Below are 23,717 nucleotides of genomic sequence, written 5' to 3' on the forward strand. Positions count from 1 at the left end.
ATATAGATACTTTAGTACCTGTTTCCTCCAGCATCTTCACAAGGTCCTTTGCTTTTGTTCTGGGATTGATTTGCACTTTTTGCACCAAAGTACGTTCATCTCTAGGAGACAGAATGCGTCTCCTTCCTGAGCGATATGACATCTGCGTGGTCCCATGGTGTTTATACTTGCGTATTATTGTTTGTACAGATGAACATGGTACCTTCAGGCTTTTGGAAATTGCTCCCAAGGATGAACCAGAGTTGTGGAGGTATACAATTTTCTTTCTGAGTACTTGGTGGATATCTTTTGATTTCCCCATGATGTCAAGCAAAGAGGCACTGAGTTTGAAGGTAGGCCTTGAAATATATCCACAGGTACACCTCCAATTGACACAAATTATGTCAGTTAGCCTATCAGAAGCTTCTAAAGCCATGACATCAATTTCTGTAATTTTACAAGCTGTTTAAAGGCACAGTCAACTTAGTGTATGTAAACATCTGACCCACTGACCCACTGGATTTGTGATACAGTGAAATAATCTGTGAAATAATCTGTCTGTAAACAATTGTTGGAAAAATTACTTGTGTCATTCACAAAGTAGTTGTCTTAACCGACTTGCCAAAACTATAGTTTTTTAACAAGACATTTGTGGAGTGGTTGATAACGAGTTTTAATGACTCCAAACTAAGTGTATGTAAACTTCCGACTTTAACTGTAGTTGTATCTAAAAAATTATAACTTTTTTAATGTTACGCTATTTTAATTTTTATGAAACTCACTGATGAGGATGGTCCTTACACTGCTTGGCATCTCTCTCTCTCTCTCTCGCTCTCTGCTTGTGCTACCAATGCACAGTTCAGAACCCTTTCCCCTTACACCATGTCAACACATCCTAATCTGAAGAACACGGGTGCCATGCCAACACATCCCTGTACCCTTTCAGAGGATTTGACTTGCCAACTCACAACACATCCCTATCAGAGGCAAGGTGTAATGAACCAGTGTGTGATCACACTCTCTCTGACATAGTTCCTTCCTGTTGCCACGGTCGCCATGGCACCAAGGTGTTCCATCTGCTAATGAACATAGAATAAAGTGAGCCAGGAACTGAAGATGTCAAAGATTTTCATCACCTGAATTTTATTTACAGTGCATTCGGAAACTATTCAGAACCTATTCACTTGTTCCACATTTTGTGACGTTACAGCCTTATTCTAAAATGTATTAAATAAATGTTTTTCTCATCAATCTACACACAGTACCCCATAAATACCTTTTTTACATAAGTTTTCAGACCCTTTGCTATAAGAGTCAAAATTGTGCTCAGGTGCATCCTGTTTCCATTGATCAACATTGAAATGTTTCTACAACTTGATTGGTACATTCAGTTGATTGGACATGATTTGGAAAGGCACACAACAGTTGACAATGCATGTCAGCGCTAAAACCAAGCCATGATGTCGAAGGAATTGTCTGCATAGCTCCGAGACAGGATTGTGTCGAAGCACAGATCTGGGGAAGGGTACCAAAACATGTTTGCAGTATTGAAGGTTCCCAAGAACACGGTGGCTTCCATCATTATTAAATGGAAGAAGTTTGGAACCACCAATACTCTTCCTAAAGCTGGCCGCCCTGCCAAACTGAGCAATCGGGGGAGAAGGGCCTTTGTCAAGGAGGTGACCAAGAACCAGATGGTCACAGAGCTCCAGAGTTCCTCTGTGGAGATTTTGATTTTATTTGGATCTCTTTTAGTCCCCATTTGGACTAATCTTCCAAGATTATGTTGTTTCCTACCTTCACCACCTGGGGTCGACCCGTCAGGAAGTACAGGACCCAGTTGCACAAGGAGGGGTTCAGACCCAGGGCCCCGAGGTTAGTGACGGTCTTGGTCTTGTTGTTAAATGCTGAGCTGTAGTCAATGAACTGCATTCTTACATAGGTATTCCTCTTGTCCAGGTGGGATAGGGCGGTGTGTATTGCAACGGCAATTGTGTCGTCCATGGATCTGTATATTATTTGTAGTGGGTCAAGGGTGGGGTGGAGGTGATATAGGCCTGGACTTTCAAAGCACTTCATGATGACAGACGTTACCTCTCACGCTGTATGTCTGTCTGTCGGTCTGTCTCTGTCTCTCTCTCTCTCTCTCTCTCTATCTCTCTCTGTCTCTCTTTCGCTCTCTCTGTGTGTGTCTCTCTCTCTCTCTCTCTCCCTCTCTATTTCTCATGCCCTCCCTCCTATTTCCCCCTCAAGCCTCGAGACTGGAGAGCTGAGGATACGGTTTCAGGCTTTTAAGATAGGACTGATTATAGTTTAGTCTGGACAGAAAGAGGGGATACAGTTTCTCTGGATGGAAGAAGAAGAAAAAAAAGAAACAGATTTATTTTCTCCTTTTGTTTTAGGTGAACCTATTGAAATGTAAACGCTGTATAGTTGCAGCAAAGCTATCAAGTTGGTACCTCAGGGATCGTTTCAGTATTACTTAAAAGCTCTTTATCTCACCGTTCCACTTGGACACGTCCACTGAGGGGCACAGAGCTCTCATTTCCTCGAGATGGATCTCTGCTCTGAAATGTGTAATGGATCGAGAAGATACTGTCTCTGTCTTTTGCTTGTGTGAAAAGCTTTTGCAGTGTCGAAAATAGTATATAAAACCTAGAGTAAAAATATTTTGAATTGTAGATTGTCGTCAAGAAAATATATATTTTTTTAAATATATGAAAATTAGAAATTTGCAATGCAGAAATTGTTCTGAACTAGCCTGTCACTAAGTAATTTAAGGATGTCCTTACTAAAACAAACTTTTAACCAGGGCCCATAGAGGACAGGGCACTGCAGTATATAGGCACTCTATAGCGAATAGGGTGCTATTTCAGATGGGGACAGGGCACTGCAGTATATAGGCACTCTATAGCGAATAGGCTACTATTTCAGATGGGGACAGGGCACTGCAGTATATAGGCCCTCTATAGCGAATAGGCTACTATTTCAGATGTTATTTACTGATAAATTGTGTGTGAACATATAAATATAAATTATAATCACTATTTTATTATCCTAGTACTGATGTGATGATATTATCTCTAGTAATGATGTGATGATAGTATCTCTAGTAATGATATTATCTCTAGTAATGATGTGATGATATTATCTCTAGTAATGATATTATCTCTAGTAATGATGTGATGATAGTATCTCTAGTAATGATGTGATGATATTATCTCTAGTAGTGATGTGATGATATTATCTCTAGTAATGATGTGATGATAGTATCTCTAGTAATGATATTATCTCTAGTAATGATGTGATGATATTATCTCTAGTAATGATATTATCTCTAGTAATGATGTGATGATAGTATCTCTAGTAATGATGTGATGATATTATCTCTAGTAGTGATGTGATGATATTATCTCTAGTAGTGATGTGATGATATTATCTCTAGTAATGATGTGATGATATTATCTCTAGTAATGATGTGATGATATTATCTCTAGTAATGATGTGATGATATTATCTCTAGTAATGATGTGATGATATTATCTCTAGTAATGATATTATCTCTAGTAATGATGTGATGATAGTATCTCTAGTAGTGATGTGATGATATTATCTCTAGTAGTGATGTGATGATATTATCTCTAGTAATGATGTGATGATATTATCTCTAGTAATGATGTGATGATATTATCTCTAGTAATGATGTGATGATATTATCTCTAGTAATGATGTGATGATATTATCTCTAGTAATGATGTGATGATATTATCTCTAGTAATGATGTGATGATATTATCTCTAGTACTGATGTGATGATATTATCTCTAGTAATGATATTATCTCTAGTAATGATGTGATGATATTATCTCTAGTAATGATATTATCTCTAGTGATGATATTATCTCTAGTAATGATATTATCTCTAGTAATGATGTGATGATAGTATCTCTAGTAATGATGTGATGATATTATCTCTAGTAGTGATGTGATGATATTTCTAGTAATGATGTGATGATATTATCTCTAGTAATGATGTGATGATATTATCTCTAGTAATGATGTGATGATATTATCTCTAGTAATGATGTGATGATATTATCTCTAGTAATGATGTGATGATATTATCTCTAGTAATGATGTGATGAAATTATCTCTAGTAGTGATGTGATGATATTATCTCTAGTAGTGATGTGATGATATTATCTCTAGTAATGATGTGATGATATTATCTCTAGTACTGATGTGATGATATTATCTCTAGTAGTGATGTGATGATATTATCTCTAGTAATGATGTGATGATATTATCTCTAGTAATGATGTGATGATATTATCTCTAGTAATGATGTGATGATATTATCTCTAGTAATGATGTGATGATATTATCTCTAGTAATGATGTGATGATATTATATCTAGTAATGATGTGATGATATTATCTCTAGTAATGATGTGATGATATTATCTCTAGTAATGATGTGATGATATTATCTCTAGTAATGATGTGATGATATTATCTCTAGTAGTGATGTGATGATATTATCTCTAGTAATGATGTGATGATATTATCTCTAGTAATGATGTGATGATATTATCTCTAGTAATGATGTGATGATGTTATCTCTAGTAATGATGTGATGATGTTATCTCTAGTAATGATGTGATGATATTATCTCTAGTAATGATGTGATGATGTTATCTCTAGTAATGATGTGATGATATTATCTCTAGTAATGATGTGATGATATTATATCTAGTAATGATGTGATGATATTATCTCTAGTAATGATGTGATGATGTTATCTCTAGTAATGATGTGATGATATTATCTCTAGTAATGATGTGATGATATTATCTCTAGTAATGATGTGATGATGTTATCTCTAGTAATGATGTGATGATATTATCTCTAGTAATGATGTGATGATATTATCTCTAGTAATGATGTGATGATATTATCTCTAGTAATGATGTGATGATATTATCTCTAGTAATGATGTGATGATATTATCTCTAGTAGTGATGTGATGATATTATCTCTAGTAATGATGTGATGATGTTATCTCTAGTAATGATGTGATGATATTATCTCTAGTAATGATGTGATGATATTATCTCTAGTAATGATGTGATGATGTTATTTCTAGTTAGAACGTGGTGATGTTACCCCTAGTTAGAACATGGTGATGTTACCCCTAGTTAGAACGTGGTGATGTTACCCCTAGTTAGAACGTGGTGATGTTACCCCTAGTTAGAACGTGGTGATGTTACCCCTAGTTAGAACATGGTGATGTTACCCCTAGTTAGAACGTGGTAATGTTACCCCTAGTTAGAACGTGGTAATGTTACCCCTAGTTAGAACGTGAAGTTAAAATACTATAATCTCAAGTCATTTACATCAGGAGTAGAACAAACAAGAGGAGAATGTTTGTTTCATCATTTTGAATTGACTTTAAAATGCCTTTTGTTTCATTTGTTTAATCAAAAGAGTTTTTGACGTATTAAATTAACTTTGATGTTCTCCTCACACCGATTAAGAATGCTTCCTAAATGGCACCCTATTCCCTATATAGTGCACTACTTTAGACCAGAGCCCTATGGAACCCTATATAGTGTACTACTTTAGACCAGAGCCCTATGGAACTAGTGTGCACTACATAGGGAATAATATGCCAATTGGGATGTATCCCAAAGGTTTTCAACACAATATTAAAGTAATGCTGAGGAGAGGTGGGACCAAGTTACTATTATTTAAGTCGAAAGCAAGTCTCAAGTCACAAGGTCCAAGTCGCAAGTCGAGTCCCAAGTAAAACGGGTCGAGTCTTGAGCCAAGTCCAAATCATGCATTCTAAGAGCAAGTCAAATCGAGTTGTGTCAAGCCTAGTAAAACAAAGTATGTATACATGCAATGACTGTCTATTTATTGAGGCTAGCAGACAACCCTTTTCATTATTTTGATTATGTAATAAATCATTTTTACAACAAATTCCAAATGCAAGCTTCATAAATAAATTATCCTTTTTCAAGCAATTTTATATCAAATTGTTGCTTGATGTCCCATTGCTGGTTATCAATGTAAACAGTTACATTTCTTGATCACCACATTTTTTTGGAGCTTCATACTTATTATGGCCATCCTCTTTCCCTACGTTTTGACATTTGCACCCGATCCTATAGCTGTCAATGATTTGTATATGCACTAGATGACTAACAGGGGGTGCTGTGTCAAAGCCCCCATTGTAAAAAAATATATTTTTATATGGATACTAATATAAATGTAACCGGAGAAAATGAAACATATCCTTTGCACACTGATGCTGATGACTGGTCAGTGGTCAGCAGTCAAGACTGCTTAGTTTTAGATTCGTTTTATTTTTTTGACAATAATTTGGTGCAGTACCGTAGGCCGATGTTAGAAACCGGATCAAATAGGCGAAGGTATAAATATATGTTAGAAACCGGATCAAATAGGCGAAGGTATAAATATAACATACTCATTTTATGTATACAGTGCATTTGGAAAGTATTCAGGTTACAGCATAATTCTAAAATGTATTAAATCGTTTTTTATCATCAATCTACGCACAATACCCCATAATGACAAAGCGAAAATAGGTTTCTAGAAAATTTTGCTAATTTGTTAAAAATAAAAAACATCACATTAATATTAGTATTCAGACCCTTTACTCAGTACTTTGTTGAAGCACCTTTGGCAGCGATTACAGCCTTGAGTCTTCTTGGGTATGACGCTACAAGCTTGGCACACCTGTATTTGGGGAGTTTCTCCCATTGTTCTCTGGAGATCCCCTCAAGCTCTGTCAGGTTGGATGGGAAGCGTCGCTGCACAGCTATTTTCAGGTCTCCAGAGATGTTAGATCGGGTTCAAGTCCGGGCTCTGGCTGGGCTACTCAAGGAAATTCAGAGACTTGCCCCGGAGCCACTCCTACGTTGTCTTGGCTTTGTCCTTAACGTCATTGTCCTGTTGGAAGGTGAACCTTCGCCCCAGTCGGAGGTCCTGAGCGTTCTTGAGGAGATTTTTCTCTGTAATTTGCTCCGTTTATCTTTGCCTCGATCCTGACTAGTCTCCCAGTCCCTGCCGCTGAAAAACATCCCCACAGCATGATGCTGCCACCACCATGCTTCACCGTAGGGATGGTGACCGGTTTCCTCCAGACGTGCCGCTTGGCATTGAGGTCAAATAGTTGAATCTTGGTTTCATCAGACCAGAGAATCTTGTTTCTCATGGTCTGAGAGTCTTTAGGTGCGTTTTGACAAACTCCAAGCAGGCTGCCATGTACCTTTAACTGAGGAGTGGCTTCCGTCTGGTCACTCTACCATAAAGGCCTGATTGGTGGAGTGCTGCAGAAATGGTTGTCCTTCTGGAAGGTTCTCCCATCTCCACAGAGGAACTCTAGAGCTCTGTCAGCATGACCATCAGGTTCTTAGTCACTCCCTGACCAAAGCCCTTCTCAAGGAAGAGTATTGGTGGTTCCAAACTTCTTCCATTTTAGAATGATGGGGGGCGCTGTGTTGTTGGGGACCTTCAGTACTACAGAAATGTTTTGGTACTCTTCCCCAGATCTGTGCCTCGACACAATCCTGTCTCAGAGGTCTACGGACAATTTCCTTTGACCTCATGGCTTGGTTTTTGCTCTGACATGCACTGTCAACTATGGACTGTCAACTATGGGACCTTATATAGACAGGTGTGGGCCTTTCCAAATCATGTCCATTCAATTGAATTTATCACAGGTAGACTCCAATCAAGTTGTAGAAACATCTCAAGGATGATCAATGGAAACAGGATGCACCTGAGCTCAATTTCTAGTCTCATGGCAAAGAGTATTTCTGTTTTTTATATTTAATAAATATGCAAACATTTCTAATAAGCTGTTTTCTCTTTGTCATTATGAGGTATTGTGATGTCATTATGGGGTATTGTGATGTCATTATGGGGTATTGTGATGTCATTATGGGGTATTGTGATGTCATTATGGGGTATTGTGTGTAGATTGCTGATGATTTTATTTAATCCATTTTAGAATAAGGTTGTAACGTAACAAAATGTGGAGAAAGATCAAGGGGTCTGAATACTTTCCAAAGGCGCTGTATGTAGCCAATGAAAATATGTATTTTTCCCATTCAGTTTCATACGTGCGATGCCCCACTTTGATAACCATTGTGTTAGCTCACTCGACCTGTGTTGATTGACAGTTTGCTGGTCCAATCAGAGGGCCTAGTGTGCATTTCGCTTTGAAATGTGCATTTCGCTTTGAAATCTGCATTTTTTTAATTTTTTTTTGCACTTGCGATCCTAACTGCGGCAACTGTCTCTGGCTGCATGGAGAGCAATCAAAGTGAGTGACAAAACATTACGAAAACCTGGCCAGATCATTTCAAGTCATCATCAGTGTCTAGTCGAGTCCTGAGTTTCGAGGCACCGAGTCCAAGTTAAGTCTGAAGTTATTTTATTTTCTATCAAGTCATGTGCGTGGAGTCCACACTGAGCTTCTACTAATGATATACTGTGTGTACTTTTTCAGGATACAACATTATGGAGAGGGAATCTAATCAATATAGGATAGTAGTTTGTCATTAGTGAAGGCTTCTAAGCCTTTAACTAATCTCTGTGTACATTACTACAGTGTGTGACATCCATACCATTGTGTCTGTGTACATTACTACAGTGTGTGTGTGTGTGTGTGTGTGGGCTTTAGAAATACATTTGATTGATTGATTGGTTCTATTTCTCTTTGTTCCTCTGTTTTAGCCCCGTCTCCTGTGAGTGTGGTGAGGAAAGGGAATTCTGGGAAGAACAGTATCTCTGTGTTGTGGCAGGAGCCAGACAGACCCAACGGGATAATCCTGGAGTACGAGATCAAATACTTTGAGAAGGTACAACTAACCCTCAAAAACACACAACCTCAAACAATCATCAACTACCCACAACTTCCTACAATTACCTGCAGCTACCTACACACTACAACCTCACAAAACTACCTAGAATTACCCATACCTACAATTACGTACAACTACCTGCAATTACCTCAAACAAACTACAACTACCTCCAATTACCTGCAGCTACCTACGTACTAAAACCTCACAAAGGTAGCAGGTAGCCTAGTGGTTAGAGCGTTGGGCCAGTATCTGAAAGGTCGCTAGATCGAATCCCCGAGCTGACAAGGTGAAAATCTGTCATTCTGCCCCTGAAACAAGGCAGTTAACCCACTGTTCTCCGGTAGGCCGTCATTGTAAATAAGAATTTGTTCTTACCTGACTTGCCTCGTTAAATAAAGGTTCAATTGGAAGAATAAAAACTTACTACAACTACCTGCAGCTACCTAGAACCTCATAAAACAACCAGGAACTAAGTTTCACAACTACCTGCAGCTACCTAGAACCTCATAAAACAACCAGGAACTACATTTCACAACTACCTGCAGCTACCTAGAACCTCATAAAACAACCAGGAACTACGTTTCACAACTACCTGCAGCTACCTAGAACCTCATAAAACAACCAGGAACTAAGTTTCACAACTACCTGCAGCTACCTAGAACCTCATAAAACAACCAGGAACTACGTTTCACAACTTCCTGCAGCTACCTAGAACCTCATAAAACAACCAGGAACTAAGTTTCACAACTTCCTGCAGCTACCTAGAACCTCATAAAACAACCAGGAACTACGTTTCACAACTTCCTGCAGCTACCTAGAACCGCATAGAACAACCAGGAACTAAGTTTCTTACTAACATCGTTAAACAACCTTCAAACAACCGTAGTTTACTAAATCCAATATCTAGCTATAGTGTTACCCCAGTTTATGCCAACAGCTATTGTTGTATATTGGAATTAAAGACGCCCTCCAGCGATTTTTGAACTTTTACTGTTGAAAAGTATAAATACGGTAACGTACACACTGAAGGGTAATAAATATATACTTTAAGGAGTTGGGCATTTAAGGAGTTGGTCTGATGGTAATTTGTAATGAGGAGCACTAGAGACCAAAAGAGGAAAGGCCCCCCCCCCCCCCCCACTTGTGCCATGTCATGACTCACCTAGATGTGTCTTTTATAAAAATGATACTTCAGGATTTTGGCAATGAAACTCTTTGTCTACTTCCCCAGGGTCAGATGAACTATATTCGTATGTCTCTGCAGTTTGAAGGAAAGTTGCCTACTAGCGTTGGCGCGATTGCTAACTAGCATTAGGGCAATGACTGGAAGTGTATGGTAACTGCTAGCATGCTAGTAGATACATAGACGTCATGCTAGTAGATACCATAGACTTCCAGTCATTGTGCTAATGCTAGTTAGCATTGCCTCCCGAAACTACATCGAACTTCCTTCATTCTGGATGTAGAGACATAAAAATGGTATCCATGAGTTCATCCGTCTCTGGGAAAGTAGATAAAGGGCTTCATTGACAAAATCCCAAAGTGTCCTTTTAGTGTAAATCAGGTGTAAAAGGAGACTGGCACGCCATTTTAATTAGAACAGTAGCCTGTTTTTCTGTCAAACCACAATTCTAACCGTCAGTGGCCTTTACAGCTTTGACAAAAGAGCAGGTTGGTGTTGATATCAACCTGAAAATAGGACCTCACCAACACTCAGTCCTCACTATTCTCAGAATGCAAGATTTAGACTGCTGAGGAGAGGAGCAATAGAGAGGAGAGGAGCAGTAGAGAGGAGAGGAGAGGGAGAGGTAGAGAGGAGAGGAGGAGAGGAGAGGAGGAGAGGAGAGGAGGAGAGGAGAGGAGGAGAGGGAGAGGAGAGGGAGAGGAGAGGGAGAGGTAGAGAGGAGAGGTAGAGAGGAGAGGAGAGCCTGCTGCCTTCCTCATTGTTCCAGATAATAGAGACCATTTAGCCAGAGTGCCTTTAGGCCCTTTCTGACTAGGCCTGTGAAACTGAAACACTGCTGGCCTGCATACACATGTTGGTACACACACACACATTACATTTTACATTTAGCAGACGCTCTTATCCAGAGCAACTTACAAATTGGAAAGTTCATACATATTCATCCTGGTCCCCCCGTGGGGAATGAACCCACAACCCTGGCGTTGCAAGCGCCATGCTCTACCAACTGAGCCACACGGGACCAACACACACACACACACACACACACACACCACACCACACCACACCACACCACACCACACCACACCACACCACAACACACACACACGGGACACACACACACACACACACGCACACGCACACACACACGCACACACACACACACACACACACACACACACACCCCCCCCCCATCCATCCTTGTGGCGTTCCCTCTGGGCTCTCTCCTAGGACCAGGAAACCAGCTACACCATCATCAAGTGCAAGGAAACAGAACTTCTCGCTGACGGGCTGAAGCCGTCGTCAGTCTACATGTTCCAGATCAGAGCCAGGACATCAGCCGGGTACGGGAGATTCAGCCGGCGCTTCGAGTTTAAGACCAGCCCCTACTGTAAGTCATGCATTTATATACATAATACACACATGTTGTAAAGCCTTGTTCTGTGTAAAGCATCGATCTGTGTAAAGCCTTGTTATGTGTAAAGCCTTGTTCTGTGTAAAGCCTTGTTATGTGTAAAGCCTTGTTCTGTGTAAAGCATTGATCTGTGTAAAGCCTTGTTCTGTGTAAAGCATCGATCTGTGTAAAGCCTTGTTCTGTGTAAAGCCTTTTTCTGTGTAAAGCATTGATCTGTGTAAAGCATCGATCTGTGTAAAGCATCGATCTGTGTAAAGCATCGATCTGTGTAAAGCCTTGTTCTGTGTAAAGCCTTGTTCTGTGTAAAGCCTTGTTCTGTGTAAAGCCGTGTTCTGTGTAAAGCCTTGTTCTGCGTAAAGCCTTGTTCTGTGTAAAGCATTGATCTGTGTAAAGCCTCCCCAGAAAATATTGCATGTTTACACCAGGCATATAGGTCTGTTTAGTAGAGGACGTCCATAGACTGTTTATTAGAGGACGTCCATAGACTGTTTAGTAGAGGACGTCCATAGGTCTGTTTAGTAGAGGACGTCCATAGGTCTGTTTAGTAGAGGACGTCTATAGGTCTGTTTAGTAGAGGACGTCCATAGACTGTTTAGTAGAGGACGTCCATAGACTGTTTAGTAGAGGACGTCCATAGACTGTTTAGTAGAGGACCTATATAGACTGTTTAGTAGAGGACGTCCATAGGTCTGTTTAGTAGAGGACGTCCATAGACTGTTTAGTAGAGAACGTCCATAGACTGTTTAGTAGAGGACGTCCATAGACTGTTTAGTAGAGGACGTCCATAGACTGTTTAGTAGAGGACGTCCATAGACTGTTTAGTAGAGGACGTCCATAGGTCTGTTTAGTATAGGACGTCCATAGACTGTTTAGTAGAGGACGTCCATAGACTGTTTAGTAGAGGACGTCCATAGACTGTTTAGTAGAGGACGTCCATAGACTGTTTAGTAGAGGACGTCCATAGACTGTTTAGTAGAGGACGTCCATAGACTGTTTAGTAGAGGACGTCCATAGGTCTGTTTAGTAGAGGACGTCCATAGACTGTTTAGTAGAGGACGTCCATAGGTCTGTTTAGTAGAGGACGTCCATAGGTCTGTTTAGTAGAGGACGTCCATAGGTCTGTTTAGTAGAGGACGTCCATAGGTCTGTTTAGTAGAGGACGTCCATAGGTCTGTTTAGTAGAGGACCTATATAGACTGTTTAGTAGAGGACGTCCATAGGTCTGTTTAGTAGAGGACGTCCATAGACTGTTTAGTAGAGGACGTCCATAGTCTGTTTAGTAGAGGACGTCCATAGGTCTGTTTAGTATAGGACGTCCATAGACTGTTTAGTAGAGGACGTCCATAGGTCTGTTTAGTAGAGGACGTCCATAGGTCTGTTTAGTAGAGGACGTCCATAGGTCTGTTTAGTAGAGGACGTCCATAGGTCTGTTTAGTAGAGGACGTCCATAGGTCTGTTTAGTAGAGGACGTCCATAGGTCTGTTTAGTAGAGGACGTCCATAGATCTGTTTAGTAGAGGACGTCCATAGGTCTGTTTAGTAGAGGACGTCCATAGACTGTTTAGTAGAGGACGTCCATAGACTGTTTAGTAGAGGACGTCCATAGGTCTGTTTAGTAGAGGACGTCCATAGACTGTTTAGTAGAGGACCTATATAGACTGTTTAGTAGAGGACGTCCATAGTCTGTTTAGTAGAGGACGTCCATAGGTCTGTTTAGTATAGAACGTCCATAGACTGTTTAGTAGAGGACGTCCATAGGTCTGTTTAGTAGAGGACGTCCATAGGTCTGTTTAGTAGAGGACGTCCATAGGTCTGTTTAGTAGAGGACGTCCATAGGTCTGTTTAGTAGAGGACGTCCATAGGTCTGTTTAGTAGAGGACGTCCATAGGTCTGTTTAGTAGAGGACGTCCATAGGTCTGTTTAGTAGAGGACGTCCATAGGTCTGTTTAGTAGAGGACGTCCATAGGTCTGTTTAGTAGAGGACGTCCATAGACTGTTTAGTAGAGGACGTCCATAGGTCTGTTTAGTAGAGGACGTCCATAGACTGTTTAGTAGAGGAAGTCCATAGGTCTGTTTAGTAGAGGACGTCCATAGACTGTTTAGTAGAGGACGTCCATAGACTGTTTAGTAGAGGACGTCCATAGACTGTTTAGTAGAGGACGTCCATAGGTCTGTTTAGTATAGGACGTCCATAGACTGTTTAGTAGAGGACCTATATAGACTGTTTAGTAGAGGACGTCCATAGTTCTGTTTAGTATAGGACGTCCATAGACTGTTTAGTAGAGGACGTCCATAGGTCTGTTTAGTAGAGGACGTCCATAGGTCTGTTTAGTAGAGGACGTCCATAGACTGTTTAGTAGAGGACGTCCATAGGTCTGTTTAGTAGAGGACGTCCATAGACTGTTTAGTAGAGGACCGATATAGACTGTTTAGTAGAGGACGTCCATAGGTCTGTTTAGTGGAGGACGTCCATAGACTGTTTAGTAGAGGACCTATATAGACTGTTTAGTGGAGGACCTATATAGACTGTTTAGTAGAGGACGTCCATAGACTGTTTAGTAGAGGACGTCCATAGACTGTTTAGTAGAGGACGTCCATAGACTGTTTAGTAGAGGACGTCCATAGACTGTTTAGTAGAGGACGTCCATAGACTGTTTAGTAGAGGACGTCCATAGACTGTTTAGTAGAGGACGTCCATAGACTGTTTAGTAGAGGACGTCCATAGGTCTGTTTAGTATAGGACGTCCATAGACTGTTTAGTAGAGGACCTATATAGACTGTTTAGTAGAGGACGTCCATAGGTCTGTTTAGTAGAGGACGTCCATAGACTGTTTAGTAGAAGACGTCCATAGACTGTTTAGTAGAGGACGTCCATAGACTGTTTAGTAGAGGACGTCCATAGACTGTTTAGTAGAGGACGTCCATAGACTGTTTAGTAGAGGACGTCCATAGGTCTGTTTAGTAGAGGACGTCCATAGGTCTGTTTAGTAGAGGACGTCCATAGGTCTGTTTAGTAGAGGACGTCCATAGACTGTTTAGTAGAGGACGTCCATAGGTCTGTTTAGTAGAGGACGTCCATAGACTGTTTAGTAGAGGACGTCCATAGACTGTTTAGTAGAGGACGTCCATAGGTCTGTTTAGTAGAGGACGTCCATAGACTGTTTAGTAGAGGACGTCCATAGACTGTTTAGTAGAGGACGTCCATAGACTGTTTAGTAGAGGACGTCCATAGACTGTTTAGTAGAGGACGTCCATAGACTGTTTAGTAGAGGACGTCCATAGGTCTGTTTAGTAGAGGACGTCCATAGACTGTTTAGTAGAGGACGTCCATAGACTGTTTAGTAGAGGACGTCCATAGACTGTTTAGTAGAGGACGTCCATAGACTGTTTAGTAGAGGACGTCCATAGACTGTTTAGTAGAGGACGTCCATAGACTGTTTAGTAGAGGACGTCCATAGACTGTAATGTGTGGAACCTCTGTAGACTGTAATGTGTGGAACCTCTGTAGACTGTAATGTGTGGAACCTCTGTAGACTGTAATGTGTGGAACCTCTGTAGACTGTAATGTGTGGAACCTCTGTAGACTGTAATGTGTGGAACCTCTGTAGACTGTAATGTGTCAGGGTCCCTGCTAACAGTAATGTGTAGGACCTCTGTAGACTGTAATGTGTCAGGGTCCCTGCTAACAGTAATGTGTCAGGGTCCCTGCTAACAGTAATGTGTAGGACCTCTATAGACAGTAATGTGTCAGGGTCCCTGCTAACAGTAATGTGTAGGACCTCTATAGACAGTAATGTGTCAGGGTCCCTGCTAACAGTAATGTGTCAGGGTCCCTGCTAACAGTAATGTGTAGGACCTCAATAGCCAGTAATGTGTCAGGGTCCCTGCTAACAGTAATGTGTCAGGGTCCCTGCTAACAGTAATGTGTCAGGGTCCCTGCTAACAGTAATGTGTAGGACCTCTATAGACAGTAATGTGTCAGGGTCCCTGCTAACAGTAATGTGTAGGACCTCTATAGACAGTAATGTGTCAGGGTCCCTGCTAACAGTAATGTGTAGGACCTCTATAGACAGTAATGTGTCAGGGTCCCTGCTAACAGTAATGTGTAGGACCTCTAACAGTCTGCTCTACCCATACAGTAGCTGCGTCCAGTGACCGGTCTCAGGTCCCCATCGTCGCTGTGGCCATCACTGTAGGGGTTATACTACTGGCCCTGGTGACTGGCTTACTGCTTAGTGGAAGGTAAGATCATATCTCTTTCACCCTGGCTGTGTCCCTGCCTCTGTCCCTGTCTGTGTCCCGGTCTGTGTCCGTGTCTCTGTCTCTGTCTGTGTCCTTATCTCTGTCCCAGTCTGTGTCCCTGTCTGTGTCCCTGTCTGTGTCCCTGTCTGTGTCCCTGTCTGTGTCCCTGTCTGTGTCCCTGTCTGTGTCCCTGTCTGTGTCCCTGTCTGTGTCCCTGTCTGTGTCCCTGTCTGTGTCCCTGTCTGTGTCCCTGTCTCTGTCCCTGTCTGTGTCCCTGTCTGTGTCATTGTCTCTGTCCCTGTCTGTGTCCCTGTCTGTGTCCCTGTCTGTGTCCCTGTCCTTGTCTCTGTCCCTGTCTGTGTCCCTGTCTGTGTCCCTGTCTGTGTCCCTGTCTCCGTCCCTGTCTCCGTCCCTGTCTCCGTCCCTGTCTCTGTCCATGTCTCTGTCTCTGTCCATGTCTCTGTCCATGTCTCTGTCCCTGTCTTTGTCCCTGTCTGTGTCCTTGTCTCTGTCCCTGTCTCTGTCCCTGTCTGTGTCCCTGTCTCTGTCCATGTCTCTGTCCCTGTCTCTGTCCCTGTCTGTGTCCCTGTCCCTGTCTCTGTCTCTGTCCCTGTCTGTGTCCCTGTCTCTGTCCATGTCTCTGTCCCTGTCTCTGTCCATGTCTCTGTCCCTGTCTCTGTCCCTGTCTGTGTCCCTGTCTGTGTCCCTGTCTGTGTCCCTGTCTCTGTCCCTGTCTGTGTCTCTGTCTGTGTCCTTGTCTCTGTCCCTGTCTCTGTCCCTGTCCCTGTCTGTGTCCCTGTCTCTGTCCCTGTCCCTGTCTCTGTCCCTGTCTCTGTCCCTGTCTCTGTCCTTGTCTGTGTCCCTGTCTCTGTCCCTGTCTCCATCCCTGTCTCTGTCCCTGCCTTGTCCCTGTCTGTTTCCCTGTCTCTGTCCCTTGCCTTGTCCCTGTCTCTGTCCCCTGCCTTGTCCCTGTCTCTGTCCCTGTCTTTGTCTCTGTCCCGTCTTTGTCCTTGTCTCTGTCCCTGTCTCTGTCCCTGTCTCTGTCCCTTTCTCTAGTGTTTTCGGTAACTCTGGTCATGTTGTGATGTTTACGGCTTATGGCTTTAACATATGTCTGGTGTGTGAAGGCTACGGCGGGGGGAGGATGGGGCTGTTCTCATACAAATATAATGATGATTTACGTCATTCTATTCTATGGTTGTTCTACAATACCCTCACAGGAAGCTGAGGCAGAGACAATATCCTGTTTCACGCACGCTGCACAGGTTACTTTGCATGACAACATCACCACCATAGAGCAACAGTCACAGTACTATGACTGACCTGCTGCTGGCAACAACAATACCAACAGTCACAGTACTATGACTGGCCTGCTGCTGGCAACAACAATACCAACAGTCACAGTACTATGACTGACCTGCTGCTGGCAACAACAATACCAACAGTCACAGTACTATGACTGGCCTGCTGCTGGCAACAACAATACCAACAGTCACAGTACTATGACTGGCCTGCTGCTGGCAACAACAATACCAACAGTCACAGTACTATGACTGGCCTGCTGCTGGCAACAACAATACCAACAGTCACAGTACTATGACTGGCCTGCTGCTGGCAACAACAATACCAACAGTCACAGTACTATGACTGACCTGCTGCTGGCAACAACAATACCAACAGTCACAGTACTATGACTGGCCTGCTGCTGGCAACAACAATACCAACAGTCACAGTACTATGACTGACCTGCTGCTGGCAACAACAATACCAACAGTCACAGTACTATGACTGACCTGCTGCTGGCAACAACAATACCAACAGTCACAGTACCAGTCTGTGAACTTTAGATAAACCCTATCCTGCCGTAGCCTTGGCCTCGGTACTTTAGATAGATCCCATCTTGCCTTAGCTGTGGCCTTGGCCTCAGTACTTTAGATAAATCCCATCCTGCCGTAGTCTTGGCCTCAGAACTTTAGATAAATCCCATCCTGCCGTAGTCTTGGCCTCGGTACTTTAGATAGATCCCATCTTGCCTTAGCTGTGTCCTTGTCCTCAGTACTTTAGATAAATCCCATCCTGCCGTAGTCTTGGCCTCGGTACTTTAGATAGATCCCATCTTGCCTTAGCTGTGTCCTTGTCCTCAGTACTTTAGAAAAATCCTATCCTGCCGTAGCCTTGGCCTCAGTACTTTAGATAGATCCCATCTTGCCTTAGCTGTATCCTTTGCCTCAGTACTTTAGATAAATCCCATCCTGCCGTAGTCTTGGCCTCAGAACTTTAGATAGATCCCATCCTGCCGTAGTCTTGGCCTCAGTACTTTAGATTAATCTCATCCTGCCGTAGTCTTGGCCTCAGTACTTTAGATTAATCCCATCCTGCCGTAGTCTTGGCCTCAGTACTTTAGATTAATCCCATCCTGCCGTAGTCTTGGCCTCAGTACTTTAGATTAATCCCATCCTGCCGTAGCCTTGGCCTCAGTACTTTAGATAAATCCCATCCTGCCGTAGCCTTGGCCTCAGTACTTTAGATTAATCCCTTCCTGCCGTAGTCTTGGCCTCAGTACTTTAGATAGATCCCATCCTGCCGTAGCCTTGGCCTCAGTACTTTAGATTAATCCCTTCCTGCCGTAGTCTTGGCCTCAGAACTTTAGATAAATCCCATCCTGCCGTAGTCTTGGCCTCAGTACTTTAGATTAATCCCATCCTGCCGTAGTCTTGGCCTCAGTACTTTAGATTAATCCCATCCTGCCGTAGCCTTGGCCTCAGTACTTTAGATAAATCCCATCCTGCCGTAGTCTTGGCCTCAGTACTTTAGATAAATCCCATCCTGCCGTAGCCTTGGCCTCAGAACTTTAGATAAATCCCTTCCTGCCGTAGTCTTGGCCTCAATACTTTAGATAAATCCCATCCTGCCGTAGTCTTGGCCTCAATACTTTAGATAAATCCCATCCTGCCGTAGCCTTGGCCTCAGTACTTTAGATAAATCCCATCCTGCCGTAGCCTTGGTGCCAGTACTTTAGATAGACCCCATCTTGCCTTAGCTGTGGCCTTGACCTCAGTATTTAGATAGATCTTTGGCCTCACGCTAGGCCCCCTTAAAATATAGCCGAACCCTCTCACAGTAACCCCCCTTAAATATAGCGGATCCCTCGCTCACACCCTCTTAAGCCCTGGCCCCACCCATCTCTTTAAGAATACACATGTGAGGCCATGTGCTAAACAGAGTGAGGTAGTGTAGTAAACAACCAAAGATTTCAAGACTAAAAGTGGTGAAAGTAGTAGCCCACAATAAGGAAAAACTCCAGGTTAAAATGCACTTCATCTAGTTCCTATATCCTAATCTGACTTTGGTGCAGGTCATGTTGTTCCTCACATTACCGTCTCTGATAAACACACACTATATCAAATACAATCAACGTTTATTTGTCACATACACAGGATACAGAAGGTGTAAACGGTACAGTGAAATGGTTACTCGTATATTTGCATATTAGCAATATCAAAAATAGGAAGTGTCCAGATAAATATTGTGTAAATATTTTATAATTATTAGATGATTCTTACCCAGACACACTTGTCTAAATTGATGGGTCATGTGAAGGAAATGCTATAACCACCCCTAGCTAAGTGGATTGGTCGCTATTGTCTAGACATGTTCATGAAATACACTAGATGGCCGTAATCACCCCCAGACACACCTGGCTAACTTGATGGGTCATGTAATCATCTGGTGAAGTGGAGTGTTTTGTTTAGACATGTAGCTAGCTAGCTAAACAGTTAACCTAATGGTGCTTTCAAGACAACTGGGAACTTGGAAAAATAGAGGTCGAATCATGACGTCAGTGATGTTCATGTCGGAAAGTCCTGGGCTCTAGAAAGAGACCCGAGTTCCCGAGTTGAAATTCTGAGTTGGATGATCGTTAAAAAATACATTTTCCCCAGTGGGAGCTACTTTTTCCCCCTCGAGTTCCTAGTTGTCGTAAACAAACTGAAGTCAGAAGTCAGAGATTTACGAGTTCTCAGTTGTTTTGAATGCGGCAATAATCCCAACCCGTACTACTAGCAATACAAACTGATTGTCATAGCTAGCCACCACGCATGAAACTGCAGGTAGCTAAAGCTAGCCAATTAGGTTCAATGTTAGCTACCATTAGGCTGTGTGTTCTCTTTTTGACTCCCTCCGCATATTTACAATCAAACGCCAGATTTTTTCTCCATCTCCTTAGCTATATTTTTCTGCTTCCACCGGGCATTCCACTGATTTCAAAACTTGGTCAACTTCTTCGACACTGTTGATCACCGTTTCAGAAGACTCTACAACGTCTGGTTCAATTCAAATGTTTTGACCTAAATCAGGGATTTGCTCATCGTCTGATTTAGAGTCAGCATGGTATGATCGTCCTCCAGGAAAGTGGAGAGAAATAGCAACACTTTTACCGTTCTTCTTAATATCTTTCAAAAAAGCTGCAGTAGAAAGGATTATCAATACATACTGACCAGCTCATGTTATAGACAGGATTACCTACACATACTGACCAGCTCATGTTATAGACAGAAGCATGCTACATGGCAGACCAATCAGAACTCATCTCTCGGCATGTCCAGCCCACTCATTATCTCAGCCAATCATGATTAGTGGGAAGGTTCCTCCCTTTTTCCGTGGCTAAACCAACTAGGCTCGTAATTTAACAGTTGTATTCATATTTACAGATGGCATACACGTTTGTTATTAAGGCGCATGAATTTCACATGTTCCAGAAGGCATTTCTCCCCCAAAATGTTGACAAATGCCTCTCCTGTGAAGTAGGGACATGCGACATTCACCTATCTTCCTGAAATGAGTCACAAATGTGCAAAAGGACGTTGCTACCCAGGCGCTAAAATGTCTCTCTCCTCACATAATCAATATCGTCAATGGATGATTGGGCGATAGAAACCAGATAGAAACTGATGATTGAGCATGTGATTTGACATCAGGATGAAGGCGAAGAGGATGATTGAATTTAGAACAATAGTGTAAAGATGAGGAAGATTTGTGGGCGTTGTGGGCGGTCTAATTATTTAATTATGAAAGGCTGGAAATTGAAGATAATTTCCCCTCAGAGAGTCAAATCAGACACTGAGTACAACATACTACGTGTGTGTAGTTCACAACGGCAAGTCGAATCAAACGAATGGACATGATCTGGAGTCGGATAGGGGAGCAGATATCGAGTTTGACATCGACGTTGCAATGTTGCCGACGAAGAGTCTTCATTTGATTCGAGCCTCCGTCTCAGACGCCTGAGCCTCGTCGCAGAAAGACCAGAACAGTGTGGGACGACCATCCCAACGTGAGACAAGAGTCTGGCAGAGAAGACGAGGCGGCTTGGAAAAGTGAACTAACAGAGACGGGAGCTGCCGCCCTGTACACAACACAACATACCAGCGGAGCTGTACTCCACCTCAGCGATGTCAGAGAGGTAAAGCTAACTGCATTGATCCACAACAACAGTATCATCATGGATGTATTGATCCACAACAGCAGTATCATCATGGATGTATTGATCTACAGTATCATAATGGATGTATTGATCTACAACAGCAGTATCATAATGGATGTATTGATCCACAGTATCATCATGGATGTATTGATCCACAACAGCAGTATCATCATGGATGTATTGATCTACAGTATCATAATGGATGTATTGATCTACAACAGCAGTATCATAATGGATGTATTGATCCACAACAGCAGTATGATCATGGATGTATTGATCTACAGTATCATAATGGATGTATTGATCCACAACATCAGTATCATAATGGATGTATTGATCAGCAGTATCATAATAGATGTATTGATCTACAGTATCATCATGGATGTATTGATCTACAACACAACCCACGGTCCTGACACAACCCACGGTCCTGACACAACCCACTGTCCTGACACAACCCACTGTCCTGACACAACCCACTGTCCTGCACAACCCACTGTCCTGACACAACCCACTGTCCTGACACAACCCACTGTCCTGACACAACCCACTGTCCTGACACAACCCACGGTCCTGACACAACAGACTGTCCTGACACAACCCACTGTCCTGACACAACCCACTGTCCTGACACAACCCACTGTCCTGACACAACCCACTGTCCTGACACAACAGACTGTCCTGACACAACCCACTGTCCTGACACAACCCACTGTCCTGACACAACCCACTGTCCTGACACAACCCACTGTCCTGACACAACCCACTGTCCTGACACAACCCACTGTCCTGACACAACCCACTGTCCTGACACAACCCACTGTCCTGACACAACAGACTGTCCTGACACAACCGGACACAACCCACTGTCCTGACACGACCCACTGTCCTGACACAACAGACTGTCCTGACACAACAGACTGTCCTGACACAACCCACGGTCCTGACACAACCCAATGTCCTGACACGACCCACTGTCCTGACACGACCCACTGTCCTGACACGACCCACTGTCCTGATACGACCCACTGTCCTGATACGACCCACTGTCCTGACACGACCCACTGTCCTGATACGACCCAATGTCCTGACACAACCCAATGTCCTGACACAACCCAATGTCCTGACACAACCCACTGTCCTGACACAACCCACTGTCCTGACACGACCCACTGTCCTGATACAACCAACTGTCCTGACACAACCAACTGTCCTGACACAACCCCACTGTCCTGACACAACCCACTGTCCTGACACAACCCACTGTCCTGACACAACCCACTGTCCTGACACAACAGACTGTCCTGACACAACCGGACACAACCCACTGTCCTGACACGACCCACTGTCCTGACACAACAGACTGTCCTGACACAACAGACTGTCCTGACACAACAGACTGTCCTGACACAACCCACGGTCCTGACGCAACCCAATGTCCTGTCACAACCCACTGTCCTGACACGACCCACTGTCCTGACACGACCCACTGTCCTGATACGACCCACTGTCCTGACACAACCCAATGTCCTGACACAACCCACTGTCCTGACACAACCCACTGTCCTGACACAACCCACTGTACTGACACAACCCACGGTCCTGACACAACAGACTGTCCTGACACAACCCAATGTCCTGACACAACCCACTGTCCTGACACAACCCACGGTCCTGACACAACCCACGGTCCTGACACAACCCACGGTCCTGACACAACCCACTGTCCTGACACAACCCACTGTCCTGACACAACCCACGGTCCTGACACAACCCACGGTCCTGACACAACCCACTGTCCTGTCCCGACATAACCACTGACACAAAGTGGTTCTATACTAGTGAATGTGGGGGTTGTGTCACGCCCTGGCCTTATTATTCTTTGTTTTCTTGATTATTTTAGTTAGGTCAGGGTGTGACATGGGGAATGTTTATGTTTTGTTGGTTTTGGGTGTTTATTTGGTAAAGGGGTTATGGGGTGTAGTAGATGGTTTTGTGTTGAGTGTATATGTCTAGCGTTGTCTATGTTGGTTAGTTATCTAGGAGAGTCTATGGTTACCTGAATGAGTTCCCAATTAGAGACAGCTGATTTCGGTTGTCTCTGATTGGGAGCCTTATTTAGGGTAGCCATAGGCTCTCATTGATTGTGGGTAATTGTCTATGTAAGAACGTTAGTAGCCTGTATGTTTGTGCACAACGTTTGTAGCTTCACGGTCGTTTTGTTATTTTGTTAAAGTGTTTTTGTGTCGTGTTCATCTTCGTGTTAAAATAAAAGAAGATGGCATATTTTCCAACTGCTGCATTTTGGTCCGTTAATCCGCCACACGATCGTGACAGGTTGGGGATAGAGGTGTGTATAATAGTGGTTCTATACTAGTGAATGTGGGGGTTGGGGATAGAGGTGTGTATAATAATGGTTCTATACTAGTGAATGTGGGGTTGGGGATAGAGGTGTGTATAATAGTGGTTCTATACTAGTGAATGTGGGGTTGGGGATAGAGGTGTGTATAATAGTGGTTCTA

At 42.9% G+C, this 23,717-nt stretch overlaps 1 protein-coding gene across 1 annotated transcript in view; it reads left to right on the top strand.

Annotated features, from left to right (window-relative positions):
- Positions 1 to 23,717, top strand: part of LOC139539692 (ephrin type-A receptor 5) — a 161,850-nt gene that overhangs the window by 80,843 nt on the left and 57,290 nt on the right. The window contains exons 6-8 of the mRNA XM_071342873.1: positions 8,747 to 8,871; positions 11,289 to 11,448; positions 15,611 to 15,713. Of these exons, the coding sequence (XP_071198974.1) occupies positions 8,747 to 8,871; positions 11,289 to 11,448; positions 15,611 to 15,713 (388 nt within the window). The remainder of the gene's footprint in view (positions 1 to 8,746; positions 8,872 to 11,288; positions 11,449 to 15,610; positions 15,714 to 23,717) is intronic.

The sequence above is a fragment of the Salvelinus alpinus genome, chromosome 1 (assembly GCF_045679555.1).
Source record: "Salvelinus alpinus chromosome 1, SLU_Salpinus.1, whole genome shotgun sequence".
Taxonomy (NCBI): domain Eukaryota; kingdom Metazoa; phylum Chordata; class Actinopteri; order Salmoniformes; family Salmonidae; genus Salvelinus; species Salvelinus alpinus.